Genomic DNA, 18017 nt, shown 5'->3' on the forward strand with positions numbered 1-18017 from the left:
ACATACCCTTTCAGGTAAAGTGTTCACCTATAGTATCCTGACTATATACTCAAAAAGAGAAACTGAGCATGTTGGACAAACAGCTCCTTAGTGATGGGGGGGGGGGCGAGAAGGGGGGGAGTGTCACTGGTTCCCTGCCCCAGGGTTTCGAAATGTGATGCCCCAAGACCCAGGAGTGAGGTCACTCTTAACCTTCTAACACTTTCACAGGTAGAATACCAGCATCAAGGCAAACAAAGTTCTAACCAGGATTAAACAGTTTTCTCCCTCTGCCTTTTACTAAGTGTCAGAGAGAGCAATCACCACACTAGAATTAGATCTAGAATCCAACTGGGGAAACCTGGATCCCATGGATAAGCACACAAGACTTAAGCGAACAGGTGAAGACAAGACAGCCAAACCCTTGTGGCCTGGCCAGTGCCTCAGGACTGTCCAGTTTAGGGCTCAATGTACCCAGACCTAGAGGAAAAACTCATTTCACTTAACTTCACTTGTCTCAGTGTGACTGGCTCCTGCTATGAGACCCCAGTTGCTGGGAGAGGACTCTGGACTGGTCTCCCCCACAGAGAGCCAGTCTGCTGCACTGCCAGGATTGTGGGCCAGTGGGCAGTTTGGCCCCCCGCAGGAATTAACAGGTCTCCTGTCTTGGTTTTCACAGCCACGATATTAAGCTTCTTTGGGGCTGGGAACCAGCCTGCCTGGGGCACAAAGCTAACTGTAACAATTAGTTTTTATGTGAAATCTCTTGAACTGGGAAATCACTCAGCCACCAGGATTCCTCATTCCTGCAAGTTCGAGGGGAGGGCTGGTAGCCTAGACGCTCCTCACTGCAAGGGCAAGATATTACCCTACATCCTGCACTTTCCCTCCACTTCTGCTGCTGAAGCAAACAAATAAGGGACTTTTAAGTTTCTTAATGAAAAGCAAAAGGAAAGAGGTTTTGAGATGGTCAAAATAGCCAAGCTGTAAATTGTCCTTGCTTTCAACAGAAACTCCAAGAAGGCACGATGAAGCCAAGTGCCAAAAGCCACTTAACTCCAAGAAGAATGCGAAAGAGTGGTTGAAAAGGATACCCTATTCTGCAGCCATTGCAAAGACAATGCAGAGAACGTGACTCAGCTGTAAATTCATGTTTGTTGTCTGTTTAAGAATTCACAGGGACTGTTTGTCATATGAACGCTGTTCTTTAATCAGGAAAATTGATTTAGAAAGATCTTAAAGTTCCTGACTGCAAAGACTTCTCTGCAGTTAAATCCGAAAGCTGCTGTCTTGTGTGGGACTGGATGAGTCAAAGGTCAGCCTCTGCTCCAGTGAAGGGCACTGTGGCTTTAGATGAGAGTGTAAGGACACAGAGATGCCACTTCCACCAAGCCACACTTTAGGACTCATTACTCGTCTCCAGATGCTCTCCTTACATCTGAGTCTCTGGGCCCAGCCCACTGAGAGGAGGCAGAGGGCTACCAGGCGTAGCCAGCCTAACAACAGCCCAGTAAACCCACCCATGCTACTACTATGGTGGCCTCCTAGTTCCCCCCAATATGTAAGAATATCCTAGTTTTCTGACACTTGCGACAGAGTAATACCCAAAGATAAATGTTCTCAAGTAAGTGAGTAGTTGGGAAGAGCAGGGGAAGGCAGACCCCAGTCGGAAACTGCATCCTAGAATTAATGCTATCATCTCAGGTAAAGACCAGTTTGTTAATGATCTATGCTATACCACATGAGCGTGCTTATATTTGGGGCTGAGGAAAGGCTGGGACAGAGTCATGTGGCTGAGGCTGGCCTTGAACCAACTATGTACATGAGGATGACCTTGAACTCCGGTTTTCCTGCCTCTACCTCCTGGGCATTCAGATTACATGCCCAGCTAGATGACATTACTTTTGATTATTAAACCGTAGCATAATGTTTAGGCTATAAATAAAATGGAGCAACAAAAACAAACCCCATCGACACTAATTTACCCATAATTAATTGATCTATAGAATATACAATGTTTACACCTGCAGCACGCCCTTTTCTTCTATGCCCCGTGCTAACGAACAGCCTAAGACTCAGTCTGATAGGAAGTTAAAGCACACACTAAATTCAAACCCAGTCAGTTCTTACTGTTCAGATTCTGAGTTTGCATTTTTTTGCTGGCTCACTAGAAGTTATTTATATCCTGAAGTTCACCTTTGTGGTCATTGGTGAACATACACAGAGTAGCGAAGTCACCTGACATGCACACATGTCCCAGCTGAGGTCAGGCTAAGCCATGATCTGCTTCTTATTTCAGATCTCAGACTGTAAACAGGCTCCCATCTCACACTCTCCGTAGTGGTACCCTTTGCATTTTTATGCTTTTTTGTTGGAGTTTTGCAGCTGTCCTCAAACATCCCAAGCACTGGATAAGGTGCTGTCTAAGCTCTCAGACCCCAAAGGGCTACAATAATGTGTTGTAGAGGAAAATAGATGTGTGGCATGCGGCTCAGGCAGGAGTGAAGGTGCTAGAGGCTGAGTTCAAAGTCAATGAGTCACCAACAGTCAGTACAAAAAGGCATCTCTAGCTAGCAATCCATACAGTGAAACTGTCACCGTTATCTGTCTGTCATTCACATATGAACATATCACATGTGATATAGAGTATCATAAGCAGGGCAGAAATCCCAGAAATAAACAGAGAAAAGATAGGATGCAGTTAACCTAGAGCCAATTCTAGACAGGCATTGATGAGTTGATCATCTACTGTATAGGCCATCCTCAATATTCATAGGACGAAGGCAGGAAAGGGGAAGGAGAGTGGGGGGAGAATAAGGAGCTTGAAAAGACATGAAAAGAAGCAAAATTCTGAATCTTCAAAAGCAGTAAAAGTTTAAGACCCGCAGGTACGTTATATTCTCTTGTTTTCTGCTGGCTTAGCTGACTCTTCTTGTCGTCTCTCCACCATCAAGTTGGGAGCCTTGGGTTGTAGTGGGTTGGCCTAATGGTGCTTGTATTCTAATGCTAATTTGCATCCTCCAAAATTGTTTGCCCCAAAGTTGAGAGAGTCCACAAGTAGGACACTGAGGAACCATGCCCCCAGTTAATTCTGATTGGTAAATAAAGATGCCAGCAGCCAATAGCTGGGGGGAAGAGACATAGGTGGTGTTTAGGCTTCCTGGGCTAGGGAAAGAGGAGAAGAGAAAGGGAGCCACCATGGGCTAGAGGCCAAGAGAACATGGCCCAGAGGGCTGCCTGGCTGGAGCTAAGAGCAGCCCAGATGGAACACAGTAAGGAATAACTTGGGTTATGGATAAGGAGGTAGATTCTAGCAGCATGGAGGGTAGGCAGCTGCCCAGCTACTATGCTGCTTAGGGCATATTAAAATATAAAGGCTGTGTGTGTCTTTTATAGAGAAACATAAACGGACAAAGGTGGGAAGAAACCCCAAGTCCAGGTATTTTTTTTTAAATACTTTTTACTACAATGGGTGTCACACACTGCTTCACAGAGTCTGGAGTTTTTAAAATGCAGGGAAGTACTGGCCAGGAAACCCAATGGGTCAACTGTGATTTTAATAATTCAAAGGAATTAGACTAGGTTTGGCTTTTTTTCTTTTTCTCACTTGAATAAAAGCTATGAAAGGATTCACTTTGCCCTTCTCTTCAGGGATTCAAAAGCCATTCTGTGCAGGTAGAAGTCACAGCTTATGATCCCATTTACCAACCTTTCATGGAAGAAAGGCACTAAATCAGAGGTTGTCAACCTGTGGGTTTCAACCCCTTTGGGGATGAATGACCCCTTGGAAAACATAGATATTTGAAAATGCGGATACATTTACATTAAGATTTATGACAGTAGCAAAATTAGTTACAAAGTAGCAATAAAAATAATCTTATGGTTGGGGGTCACTACAACATGAGGAACGGTATCAAAGGGTTGTAGCAATAGGAGGGTTGAGAACCATGGCTCTAAATAGATTAAAGTTACTTGTGACCCAAAGCAGGTAAAGATATCTTTAACCTACATGTACTTGGCTATTGCAGGAACAGTGATCCTGAACACTTAGGATTCATCCAATAATACCCACAAGACCCTAATAAGGCAACCTCTGCTGTCCTTAGGGTCACATGACTGTCCCTCCTTTCATTTAGAGTTAGTGCCTGCTTGAAAACTGTCCACAGCAGCCTTGTGCTATGGCCCCTGTGGAGGAAGCTTTGGTTCTAGTCCCATGGGGTTTCGGGGTAGGGGACGACAGCCTATAGTCTACTCAGTAAGGTTCAGTAAGAGCAGAGGCTCTGCTCCTTCAGTTGTCACCTACGACACTCTTGCAGTGGTCCTCTTTCCTAATCGGTTCCTTGACCTTACCCTAAGGAACGCCTACCTAAAGCCAAGTGTCTCTAGACATTCAGTGTCCAGATTAGAAACGCCCTGAGCCCCACTTGGCTAGTCCTTTTCTATACCAGGGAAACCTTTTCTCCAGATTACAAAGAGCCAAGGTTAGCTTTCTCCTAGGGGCACGTGTGTGCGTGCGTGCGTGCGAGCGAGCGAGCGATCCTGCATCGGTTGTGACAGTCATCATAGGTGGAGCCACATGCTCCAGCCCTCCCCACTCCTTGCTGTCTGCCTCTGTCATTCAACAGGGGTGAATGACAGGGGTGACTGAGTGCCAGTACCATGTGGTCTCTTGGGGCACAGTGGCCTGATGCTCGTTTCTAAGCAAGGCAGGGTGAGGAGGAAGGCCCAGCAGCAAGAGGAGTCCTTGTCAGTCACTGTACTCGTTAGTGAGGCTCTGTCTCCTGGAATCACAGGACCTACCCTGTTCAGAAGGAGGAGGTGTCCCACTCAGGACTGGGACAGAGGGATGAATGCCCCAATAACACCCTAACTACTCTAACGACATCACCCTAGAGATAGCAGGTACAATCATAATGCCTTCCAGACACTGAACTTAAAGTCTGCATAGAATGCTCTGACCTTTGGTCACAGCAGGGTAGCACTTCCTTTCATCAAGACGAAAAAAAAAGGTCAATATGTCCCATTCAATTCAGTCATACACACAGATAGTTCATGCTCTCTTGTCCTTTCCTCCTCTTCCTCCTCCTCCCCCTCCTCCTCCTCTTTCTTCTCTCTCTCTCTCTCTCCAGTTCTCTCTCTAGTTCTCTCTGTGTTCTCTCTCTCTCTCTCTCTCTCTCTCTCTCTCTCTCTCTCTCTCTCTCTCTTTCTCTCTCTCTCTCTTTCTCTCTCTAGTTCTCTCTGTGTTCTCTCTCTCTCTCTCTCCATTTCTCTCTCTAGTTCTCTCTGTGTTCTCTCTCTCTCTCTCTCTCTCTTCTCTCTCTCTCTCTCTCTCTCATTCTCTCTCACACTCTTGTTCTCTTGTGCTCACTCTCACAGGCTGAGGCCAGACTTAAAGCATAAAAACCTAGGTTCTATCAAGAGCAGAACTCAGAAGGAGGCCAAGAGCAGTCAATGGGGTCCGAGTGGTGGCATTGGCGGTGGCAATAAAAGCGTGCATCTGTATGGGAAACTTCCTGTCCATTTAAAGCCAGGTGATCCCAGCTGAGGAACGCTGGGCATGGGAGGCTTGCCACTAAGAGATGGAGGGTAAAGGTGAGTGTGGGAGGTGGGATGGGTATCAGCATCCCAGGTAGAGATGCCCAAACACCTCTTCTGTAGCTTGATTGCAGGAGAGCTATATCTCTGTAGGAGGTGACACAGTGGTAGAGAGGGGCTATCTCCAGGTGATACTGTCCCCGCTGAAGGCCCTTATGTCCTTAGGAACAATCAAGTGCTGGAGTCGGGTGGGCAGGCGGTCTGAGACAGGAGGTTGGCTGAAAATTCCAGACAGAGTCAGAAACAGCGGAGGGGAAAGAGGATTTTCCTTTTAGAAACAGAAGTCCGATTCTTGTTCCCTTTTGGAGTTTGTAGGGTCCTTACTTTCCTCAAAGGACAGGAACAATGTCATACTGTATGTTTCGGTGGGTTCCCTCAACCTATGCTGTCTAGACTCTGTGTGCTTTCACTCAGAAAACAAAATAAAATAAAAATAAAAACAACCCCTCGCCACCTAGGCACCACTTGATCATCTTAAACAGATTTCTGGCAGGAAAAGAATGCTTCATTCAGGAGCCGCCCTGGCTGGGAAGCCGGTGGGAGGGAGGTGGGCACTGCAGGTCAGGGAGGACAGCAAGAGCCAGGCTCCCCTGAGTGGCTGCTCCCGGTGGCAGACGAAGTCAGCCTGGGCAAAGGCCTCCTTTATCCCACCACAGCTCTATCCTTCTCGAGCTTAGCACAAATGCTTCTGAGAGGAAATGAAACCTGAAGAAGCCCACAGTGAGACCTGCTGGCTTGCTGGCTGGTAGACCTGGTCTTAGAGTGATGGCCCCAGTAGTGGTGGGTCCAATTAGGCACAAGCTGGAAACATCATGTTTTGAAAGGTCGTTCAGTGGCTATTCATCCAGCAAATGTTCTCTGAACCCCCAGAGTTTTCAAGGCTCAAGAAACAAAACTCTCAACATTTCGTGTGAAAAGAGCTTAATATAAGAGGTGTACGTGTTCATGGAAGAGGTGAGCTCGAAGAAGTGGTCTGCATTTGTAGATAAAACAACGTATCTTGCTTCCCCACCTCCACGTGGCAGTCAGCGGTTGACACGGGTGTCTTCCGCTATTGCTCTCCCCTCATCTTTGAGACAGAGTCTCTCATTAAACCCAGAGCTCACCAATTGCCTAGACGAGCTGGCCAGCCGCTTCTGGGATGCTTTTGTCTCTCCCTCCCAGTGCCAAGGCTATAGATGTGTGCTGTGCTGACCAGATTCATGTGGGTTCTGGTTATCCCAAGTCAGGTGCAGAACTGTCTTACTGACTGACTGAACCATCCCTGGCCCCCGGCTTTCGGTTTTTAATTTCTTTCAGGCCGGGCATGGAACCAAGGGCTTTACACAGGCTAGGCAGGTGTTCAGCTAGGGCAACATCTCCAGCCCTGCTGATTACCCCATCAAGTCTCATTCAAGTATACATTTCCCAAAGGTAACAAAACATCATGTTCACATCCTTAGAAAGCACAGCTGCAATGACACGGTTTGGGAATAGTTTGACTTCTGAACGGAGTAGGCTTCTTCCCATCAGGTTTATGTCACAGTCTGTTTGTTGTTATTTTGTCTCAACCAACACATGTAACTGGTTTAGAAACCTTCCTCCAAAGGGTAGCACAGGAAAGGAGGTAAAGCCAGGGCCCTGCAGCCCCCCCCCCTGCCCCCCCCCTTCTCAGGGCCTGCTTAAGCATTCCAGTGCTTAAGCCTTCAGGTCTGTGGGGCTGGAAAAGAGCAATGTAGAGAACTCTTGTATCCCTGTGGGCAAAGCAGATCTCTGGTCTGGTTGGCTATGCTAAACCCATGGATGACACTTTCCAATACAAGGCTGAGGGATTCATTCGGAGGAACAGAGACCCTCTGCACTGGCAAAGTCTGCTACAACAGGACAGGAGGCCTTTAAACGGCCAATCTAGAAGGACATCTTCTCCTAGCCGCACAATATGTCAAGAGAAAACTCAGGCACGTCTATCTGGAAACCGCCCAAGTGATCCTTGCTGCCTATGTGTATAGACATGAAGGTTCAGACCACCCCCGCTACCCCTCCTCCACAGCCAGGTCTCATGGGAAGTCACCAGTGTCAGAGCAGAGCCTTACCTGGGCCTTTTGTCTGCGGTGGCCACGCACATGTGCTGGGATGGCACTGCCGTCCACTTCCTTGCCTCTAGGACGAGCGCTTCAGCATCCACCAAGCCAAATCCATAGAGATGGCTAACTGAAAAAACAGGGCCTTCAGATCCAGCTTCTCCTGCCTCCCCCAGGGAGGGTACTGCTCCCCAACTCTAAGGATCTCAGGTGTATACAGCAGCTGTCACCTCAAGGTCCCCCCAAGGTGACAACAGGTCTACCACCCCCACCCCCCCCCGAGAGCTGATGACAGGTCGAGTTTCATTCCCCTTTGAGGGCTGGCTGGGACATGTATCCCACTCTGGCCCACTCTGGGAGGGAGCCCAGAACTTTCCTTTGGGAGGATTAGGTTGGGCTTCTTTATGTCAGGAGGACCTGCCACCATGCGTGCCCCTGAAACTCAGACCAGATCAGAGAAACAAACCCGGAAGCTTGAGAGACCCGGGTGTTGGTACTGGGCTTGGCTTGCACAGGCCCTGGGTATAATCTCCAACAACAACCCTTAGAAATCCAGGACTATGATGTGCAACAAATATAATTAAAGCAAGGAGAACTGTTGTTTTTAAAATAATTTCCTTCTGCTACTGACTCTCAGGGTCCTCGAGACGACAGCACACAGTCAGGGGTGCTTGTGGGGCTGGGTGGGTTCAGGATTTGACTTGGGCAAGAGAGGTTTCAAAGCTTAATTTCAGGGCAAGGTCAAGACCCAGTGTAATCTGTTTTCCTTTTTAATTAGACCAAGATGGAGATGGATGGCAATGCTACAGTGCACCACCAGCTGCAAAGGAAGAGAGATGAGGCTCAGCCAGTGACCTCTTTATTCAAAAGAGTGTCCCCCACTACTCACAGTGGCAGCGGTTGACCTAAATGCACAGAGAGCAGGGGGTATCAGGCTTGGCAGCATAAGAGTGAGACCTGAGCTTCAGAAAAGGGGACGAGTTCTTTCTGACACATCATGGCGGACAGAAATGTTTCCCAAGTACTTCCTGCCAACTTCCTCCTCAGAGACCCCCAAATCATGTCCTGATCATGGAGGCATGTCACGCTACTGAGCTGACGGAGGCCCTGTCACAAAGGGGCTGGTTGGCAGCAGGTTTGGAGATTATGAAGAAATTACACAGCCATCTCAATGGCTTTGTTTGCATAGGTAGGAAAACTGAAGGTGAGCACCAAATGTCTTTGAACTCATGGTTCCCCACATTGCAATGTCCCAAGTGTGAGCATTGCAGGCACAGTCACATTTCTTTGTGGAAAACGGAAATCAGGGAGCGAATGGAAACAAGACTATAAATCATTGCAAAACAGTTTAAATTCCTGCAACACAGAGTCTATGATAACAGTGACTGTTACTTGGGCTTCCTCAAGGGTCACCAGAGAGCCTCTCTCAGCCCACCAGGAGCACCCGCACCTTTATGCCCAGCTCCGTTGACTTTCCAGTCACTCGCCTTCAGATGAGCCGGCCGTGACGTCTTTACTAGCAGGTGCTGCACGTCCCTCCAGGTCAACTGGTTGCTGCAATGACATAGCAGAGACCACTGAAGTCACTGGTGTTGACTGGGCAGGACATTCCAAGGAGGTATGGGAGGCAGCCCAAGGCTCAGCTTGCATATCTCAACAAGAGTTTGCTTTGCAACAATGGTTTCCAGCAACTGAACCCTTAGCTGAAAGAGTTCAAAGGGTCTAAAACTCTAGAGCCCTGAGAAACCCGGTCTGACCACCGAGCCTGCCTGAGTTTTGTAACAGTCATTTTAGAAGCGGAGAAGAGAAAACTTTCGATGTCACTCAAAATGCTTATCAAGTGCATGGAGCAATTCTGTCATCACACAAGGGCTCCAAAGCTGGGCTCTGTTCTAAGGGCAACCCGGGCTGCAGGCTGCAGGGACTCTAAATTTACAGCGCACATAGAAACATGCCGTCCAAGAACGCATGGCCCCCAGTGTCCACCACGTTCCGTATTTCTTGGATTTCAAACACTCCTGAAATCAGGCTCCATCATTCTGCCCATCTAATTGCTCGTCCCCCAGCAAGGAGCCTATATTACTGTCTGGGAGGGGTAAGCTTGGTCCTTGCTGTTCTTATAGTCACTTCCACTTTGAAATAGCAAAAGTAAATACTAAGAGACCACCACACTACCTGGGCAATACCTAAGGAATAAAACATGTTCGTATGGTAGCACTCGGGGTCTTTCAGGGACTGTTTTACACTCCACAGAGTCCGGGGTTTGATGAAAACAGTGCTTTTCACACTATCACCAAGTAGAGAAAAACAGAAAACGAAACCCCTATTCCTGTCTTCTCGTCTGCATTAGTTGTCATGGAATCTGGATATCTGAAGGCAGAAGCCTTCTGCAAGGGATGCTTTAAATAGAGTTCATGCAGCAGCTACATCAGACTCATCACGAGTAGGAACGTATTTTTTCCGCAATGTGAGACTAACAGCTGGGTGAAAAGCCTGACTTACATGTTCACGGCTCTACCCACAGTTGAGCCGGGAAACACTTGTAAACATTTCATTAAATGGGTGTGTATCTAAACTATCTTCTGATCAGACTATTAGCCCAGGACAGATGAGCATCCTTTGTGTCCCCCTGAAAAAAAAAGGATTTCTTCCTGTTCTATATTTTCAGCACCGTTGAAAAGAGAATGACCAGGACAGCCCTCAGGACAGTCCCCAGAGCTTACTCTCTGTCCACATCTGTCTGTTACAGAGGCTTGTTTGTGCTACACGTGCTCCTGAAGCAGAGGCGACCCCACGACTGGGGGACTGTGCCACCTGGAGGAGCAGCTGCCAGTAAGAATGGCTTTGTGTGAGGAAATCCACGGGACCCTGGTCACTTCCTTAGGACCATGCCTGCTTAGGCCCACAGTAATTTCCCAATGCCCCAAGTGTGTGTGCTAAGCAAGCTGCAGAGTTTAATTTACCATTTTCAACATTAAATACAGTTCAGGGGCATTAGGTGCATTCACACGGTTGGACAACCATCATCACCATCTGTGATGGTTTGCATATGCTTGGCTCAGGGAGTGGCACTATTAGAAGGTGTGGCCTTGTTGGAGGAAGTGTGTCACTGTCAGGGTGGGCTTGGAGACCCTCCTCCTTGCTGCCTGGGGATGCTCAGTCTGTTCCTGGCTTCCTTTGGGTCAAGATGTAGAACTCAGCTCCCCCTGCACCATGCCTGCCTGGATGCTGCCATGCTCCTGCCTTGATGATAATGGACTGAACCTCCGAACCTGTAAGCCAGCCCCAATTAAATGTTGTCCCTTATAAAACTTACATTGGTCATCGTGTCTGTTCACAGCAATAAAACTCTAACTAAAACATCATCTAAAACCACCCCAGACCTTTTTATCTCCCCAAACCGAAACCCCATCAAACACCAACTCTCCATGCAGACTTTCCCTATCCCTTCCAACCACCCACAACCACTCTGCTTTCTAGTCCTATGAACATGACTTTTACGAGGATCTATTAGAAAGGTCCCTATTGTTGCTGTCAAGGTTCATCCCTATTAAAACTTGTACTAGTTCCCCCACCCCCTGCCCCACCCCTCTCTCTCTGTTGTCTTTTTTTTTTCCAGACATGGTTTCTTTGTGTAGCCTTGGTTGTCCTGGAATTTACTCTGTAGACCAGGCTGGCCTTGAACTCGCAGAGATCGGCCTGCCTCTACCTCCAAAGTGCTGGGATGAAAGGCACGGGCCACCACTGCCAGTGAGTTCCTCCCTTTGATGGTGAGCGGTATTCTGCTTCATGGATTGCTCATTCACGGTTTGCTTATTCAGTCACCTCCCACGGACACCTGAGTTGCTGTGAATGCTGCTGCTGTGAGCGTAGGTGTCTGTCTGGGGTCCCTTCACTCTGTTCTTGTGAGCGTGTACTCAAAAGTATCCCACTATGTCACACAGCAATTCTGCGTTTACTCTGGTGGGTGGCTGGCACTCTTTTTCCATAGTGGCTGCTCCAGTCTTCTTTGCACCATTAACTCCCATGCTGCCGGAGTTCCTACCAGGAGCATAGCTGACATGTGAGTCTTAGGCACATTTTCCCTCAGGAACACTCTTACCAGTTCCATATCTAGTCTCGCCGGGTTCTTCTCCTATGTTCTTGTTATCTTGCCTGCCCCTCTCCCACTGCTGTCTAACCACATCCATCTACCCAGTCTCCAGGTTCCTGTCCGGCCATAGGCTGATCAAATGTCTTCTCCTGATCCTCTGCCTACTCCCTCATGAGACCTTAGGCCTAGAGAATGATTCTGAGGCCCCAAGGAGCCCCAGGCCACATCCTCTGGCAGAATGATCAAGGGTTCAGGCTTTGAACCTTTGAACCCCGTGGCTGTGGTCCTTGTTGGCTGTATGATGTGGTAAACTATTTGGGCGGGTCAGTGAGATCAATCCAAGGATGCTGAAGTCAGTCATCCTGGAAGTTTAGCACCAAGCTCCCAGAGAGTACAAGTCTCCAAATTGGGAGCACGCTGTGTCCAAGAGAGAATAGGGAAACCAGTTTTCCCTTCATCCCTTATTTACATTTATTTTATGCTGATTTTCTTTCCATGCCATAGCTCTTTACTTCTTCAGGGATATCTTTTCCTCCACACATCCTCCTCTTTTAGCTTAGGCACTGTTCCCTTATTATGAGGATCTTCACCGTATGCCCCAGGAGTGGCTGGTGCTACCATGAGCTCTGTGCATGCGGTTTACAGAGCACTGTGGGTACTCTGCTCACCTGGGGGCGCTATATCTGAAGCTCTAAGTTCGGCACTGTTGCATGCATTGTTACGTATGTGTGCAAAACCTCGGCGTGCTTTCTGGAGCCACCAATCTTGTGACCAGCCTCCCCGGCTAGCCCAGTCATACTTATGAAGTCCACTGTCAACAGCATGGGGACACACGCTGCTTCTGCAAAAGGACATCTTTCAGATACGTGGGGGCTTTTAAAGGGTGGATATCCTTGAAGACCTGGGCACTCAGTGTGTTTTTTCTCAGGTGAACCCCTCAACGTGTATGATTCTTGGGGGTCTATTCTGGGTCACATGAGTTGCAAAACATTTCCATGGATCACTCAGGCCACTGCCAGGAAGAAGCTAGAAACTGTCTCATTAGGATGAAATAATTTTTCCTCCTCTAGGAGAGCTGTCTGAGAAATATTGAGTGTCTAAAGTGGATTTCGCCTTCCTCCTTTCTGTACAGGGATTGAGCTTGGGGTTTGACTCATTCCAGAGAAGGACTCTATAGCTCTAGTCCAAAGACACTTTTCAACAACAACAATAACAACAATAACAATAACAACAACAACAACAACAAGGTCGATAGGATATCTGCAGTCTGCACTAAACTAGGGGGAATTCTTAGACTGCCTGCTGGCCTCATTCTTATCTCCTGTGGTCCACAGATCCCATCTCCACTGGTAATGTCTTCCTCTGGGCCAGTGCTTCTCAACCTTCCTAAGGCTGTGACCCTCACTCAACATAAGTGCCTCACGTTATGGTGACCCCAACCATAAAGTTATTTTATTGCTACTTCAGAACTGCAATTTTGCTACTGTTGTGAATTATAATGTAAATACCTGATGTGTGACTCCTGTAGGGCAGGCAGCCCACAGGTTGAGAACCACTTGCCCTAGGATCATCATTTATGACCCTGAGAGAATGGGAGAAAGCAATGAAGAGACAGTGTTGCCTGGACCTGCTGGACACTGGGGTCTCCAAGTGTCCTAAACTCAGCCTGAGTCCCTAGGCACCATTTGCTCCACCCGTAGACCAATACTAACTCCAGAAATTTCTCAGTAAATTCTCCCTTAAGTGGGGTTTGCTTAAATTATACCTGCAAATCTCCGACCTGTCGTTAGTTTCTACTGGTCCACAAGCAAGTTTCCTGGGGCAAACTGGTCATGAAGCAGGGTGTGTTTTCTATTTAGGTCTGACTAACAAAATTCCTTGCATGTTTTCAATAAGGAATGGAGGAAAATAGAGAGTGATGAATTGCTAAGTATGAGAATACAACTTTCCACACAAGTAACTAATTATTGCAGAGCCCCAGGACACAGAAGCTAACATTTGGGAGGTGGGGGTGGCTGGAAATTGAAAATATTTAGCTGTTTTTGCTCAATTGGTAGCATTTGAGTATTTTGGTCTTTAGCTGAGTGGAAATCAGCATGCAGGCATGCATAATTACAAGGATTTACACATCTCAAATATTCTCTCTGCATCACTTTAAAAACTCATCCAGAACAAAGGATCACTGCAAATGTTGGGTTGCTAAGTGACGGTTGATGTCTAAACTGTTTCTGACTCCACAATTGCACACAAGGTGTTTTTATTTGGATGGGGAACGTCACCCACAGGCTTACAAGTTCGAATACTTGGTCTCTGGCTGATGGCATTGAGTTTTGAGTGGAACCTCTCGCAGAGTGAGCCTGCCAGCAAGAAAGAGGTTCACTGGAGGTTGTTGGTTTGGATCTTAAAGGTTATAACTTAGGCCTGGTCTAAATGTATTCCTTAATCTGTGAAGAAGTAAAAAGCTGTGTCAGAGGCCACAGTCACCACAGACAGAGCCCAGGTCTCCATGACTTCTACACCTTCAAACTGTGAGCCACTTGATTCAAACTGTGAGCATCTTGTCACACCAATGAAAAGTGACTTATACATGACTCATTCTGTCTGACTCATTCATACACTTATAACTGTAGGTTTCATGAGACTTAGGCAAATTGGTCCCTTGTCACTGTCAGTTTAGAAAGCAAGATTCGGGGGGTGGGGGGGGAGAAGACAGCCTAGGGCACAGTCTGGGTGCATGGTTATGAACGGAGAACTCAGACCCATGAGCACAGTCTGGGTGCACGGTTATGAATGGAGAACTTGGACCCATGAGCAGTTTGGGTGCACAGTTATGAATAGAGAGAACTCAGACCCATGAGCAGTTTGGGTACACAGTTATAAATGGAGAACTCAGACCCATGAGCACAGTTTGGGTGCACAGTTATGAATGGGGAACTCAGACTCATGAGCACAGTCTGGGTGCATGGTTATGAATGGAGAGCTGAGGCCCATGAGCACAGTTTGGGTGCATGGTTACGAATGGAGAGCTCTCCTGAGGTCCAACAGAGATGAACAGACAATGAGCTTTATGAAGAGAATAAACCACTTCGAATACGGCCTAAAAAGGTAGGAAATTCAGACTTGGACCGCAACACACTTAAACACCCACGACATCGTGTTAAATGAAATATACCAACCACAAAGCACAGAATAGGCAGGGCATCCTCATCCAAAGTGCTAAAAGGTATTACAGATTTTTGAACACATTTTGAGTTTCTGCATAGACTTCATGAGTCAAATGCCTTTAATCTGAAAATCCAAAATCGAAAACTCCAGACCTGAAACTTTCTGGGCATCATGTCAGCGCTAAGAAACGTTCAGATGTTGAATCATTTTGGATTTGGGGTTTTAGGATTAGGGGTGTGTGGTGTGTATGGTTCTGTTACATGAGGCACTTTCAAGAGTCATCAAGTTCATAGACAGGAAGCAGCATGGTGGATGTCAGTGGCCAAAATATACCACTACTTATAGTATTATGGGCTAGATTCTGGATTGTAGCATGTGAGTCCTAAGCCCCGCTCCTCAGAATGTGACTTGTATTTCAAAATAGAGCTTACAAAAAGAGGTTATCAGCATGCTTCAATTCAAGGTGGCCAACTGCAAGCCAAGGAGATACTTTGAAGTCACACATTCCTAGTGTATAAACAACTCCTATGGCAGCCAAAGCAGACCAATACAGAGAGCTAATGTTTAATGGTAACAAAACTTCAGTTGGGGAAGGTGACAAAATTCTGGTGATTGTCGGTGGTGGGTACCCAGAAATGGAACTGGACTTCGTGTGGCTGAGGTTGTCATTTAAAATACTCAGGGATTTACAAGGTCTCACGTTAGGGGCGTGCCGCCAGGGTAGAGACAGCTTTTCAAAGGGAAAGAAGGAAGGTTGAAACTTACTTTGCTTCTAGAGCCAGGGCAATGATGCCAGCCACCATGGGGGCTGAGACAGATGTCCCAGTGTGGCCGTCGGTGCAGCGCTGACGCAGATCCGTGGTGACCTGCATGGAAGAGAGACACATGAAGGAGGACACTGACTGGAAAGGCCAGTTGCCTCTGAGAGGACTGAGGCCCCTGGCATGCTGCCAACGGGACAGAATGACTGTGGGTGCCAGTGGCAGAACAGCCATGAGACAAACGTGTGGTCTGGCTCCCCCAGGCTTTGCACTTAGGTGCAAAGCTGCAGCCATGCTCCAGAACAGGCTAATCCCAGGGTGAGAACAGAGAGGCACAGCAGGGCAGACAAGCATCTAGAAGCATGGGGTATGCTTTTTATAAGGGGTCAGCTCAGTTGGTTCCTGAAGACCAATGAAGCCTGTGCAGACGAATGGGCAAGGCAAGAAGCAATGGGCCCTCTGCCGGCCCTTCTTCCTGCATGGCATCGTGATCTTGCCACCGATATGAATGAAATCTGATCCCACACAAAGAGCAAGCTCAGTGACCCAAGACCTCAGGGGAGCTGAAAACCTGTGTCACGAACTGCTCAGGAGTCCAGATGGCGTTTCTACTTTTAGCTGGAAGGTAAGGATCGGGACTAGAGACAGACAACCCTCCTGGGGGAATCCGAAGTGCTCTGGCCAGCACATGACCTCCTGAGCTGTGCATCAGGCCGCTGGTCTTTTGGGGAAGCAAGACTGGGACTCTGCCTATCTTCATCTGAATGATGGCTCCAGGAGGATTGGACGCTGCCTCAGGACCTTGTAATGGCTCAACCTGACTTGTACCTTCCCTGGGAGGTCGAAGTGGGCAGAGGTCATGGGATCAACACATGGGTTCAGTTGTGTTGGGTGGGACCATGGTCCCTGTGACTTTTGCTCCTGGTTTTAACTCTAGGTACTCTGTACATGGAGTCAAGGTTGCTAACCTTAAATCAGTAAGATTATTCTGGATTACCCAGCTGGGCTCAAGAGAATCAGAAGGCTTTAAAGGTCAAAGGGGAAAGCAGAAAAATCTGCTGGAGAGGCGAGGCATGTGAAGACTTCAGCTATCATGGCTGGCTTTAAGGAACTGGGGAGACCCAGACCAAGGATGCAGGGAGAGAGGCTCTAAAAACAAGAATGCTCTTCATCCAACACAAGAGAATTGGGACCTGAGTCCTGCACTGTCAGGAGCTGAATCAAGTTTAGTTTACATAAGCATGGACCTCCCCAGAGCTGCCAGAATGCCAGAGGACCCTCCTGACACCTTTCCCTCAGCCTGTACATCTGGAGCTGAGAGCCAAGAGAAGCTGCTGGGTTTCTGAACCACAAGCTGGGGAGATGTCTGTTTGTACAGCCCTAGGATACTAAGTTCCTGGTGACCTCTTAGGGGCAGCAACAGTAAGTTAGGTCACCCACCCACCTGCTGGGAAGCTCCTGTAACCATTTTATGGGTCCCTTGAGGATGAATTCCTCCAGTAGTAACAATGAGATCCTTCCACACAGAGAGTGTTTCTGTTATGCTGTACTTAGGCAGGAGAGGGGTATCTAGTCTGAGCCATACATTTATGGGAAGATCTGACTGGTATTTTTACAGAAACCAGTTTCCTCACTGTACATAGTGGGACTGAACCACCTCAAGGGAAGGGAGAAAGGCAGCCCGGGAGGGACTTCAGTCTCCCCAGCACTCCTGTTGTATCACGGCAAGGCCCAAGACTGACTCTCCAGCTTCAGAGGAAAGGGTTTAGGGAAGGTATGGAGACTACCCCTGTGAGGGAGCTGAATCAAGGTGGGCAGAGGCCTCCCAAGTTCAGGGACCTGCCTGGAACTCTGCTCATGGTTACCCCTAGGCTTCTAGACCCCAAGGTTGTAGGTGAAGGTGTTATCTCTGACCAGGAGCCATGCCTTTTCCTGAGGAGTCACTCACTTCAGGCGAATGCTGCAGGGAAGAAACACTCAAGGGGCAGGGCTTTGACTGACGTTAGAGCTCACTGAACTCGACTGGATGCACCCACTTCTCGTGTGCTTGCTCGGCCCCTTGCAGAACATCTCTGGGGCCTCGAGCGAAAATTAGGCCTCAGTAATCAGACTCAGTAATCAGTCATCACACTCAGGGCAGATTCCCAGGACGGCAGCTCTGACACTCAAGCTTGTCTTCCCCTTCTCCTATGTCTTCCCTATCCATAAATATTACTCAGAGGAGGGATTTTTTTTTTTTAAAGAAGGAATTAAAGCAAGATGTGGTGGTGCATGATTCTAACGACAGCATTTGGGAGGTGAAGGCAGGAGAACAGGGGGAGTTCAAGGAAAGCCTCTACTATACAGTTAGTGAGTTCAAATCCA

At 47.8% G+C, this 18017-nt stretch overlaps 1 protein-coding gene across 1 annotated transcript in view; it reads right to left on the bottom strand.

Annotated features, from left to right (window-relative positions):
• Pcsk6 (proprotein convertase subtilisin/kexin type 6) overlaps positions 1 to 18017 on the bottom strand; it is a 188653-nt gene that overhangs the window by 69855 nt on the left and 100781 nt on the right. The window contains exons 9-11 of the mRNA XM_032893453.1: positions 15658 to 15758; positions 9085 to 9188; positions 7647 to 7764 (exon numbers count right to left, since the gene is read on the bottom strand). Of these exons, the coding sequence (XP_032749344.1) occupies positions 7647 to 7764; positions 9085 to 9188; positions 15658 to 15758 (323 nt within the window). The remainder of the gene's footprint in view (positions 1 to 7646; positions 7765 to 9084; positions 9189 to 15657; positions 15759 to 18017) is intronic.

The sequence above is a fragment of the Rattus rattus genome, chromosome 2 (assembly GCF_011064425.1).
Source record: "Rattus rattus isolate New Zealand chromosome 2, Rrattus_CSIRO_v1, whole genome shotgun sequence".
In the NCBI taxonomy this organism is placed as follows: domain Eukaryota; kingdom Metazoa; phylum Chordata; class Mammalia; order Rodentia; family Muridae; genus Rattus; species Rattus rattus.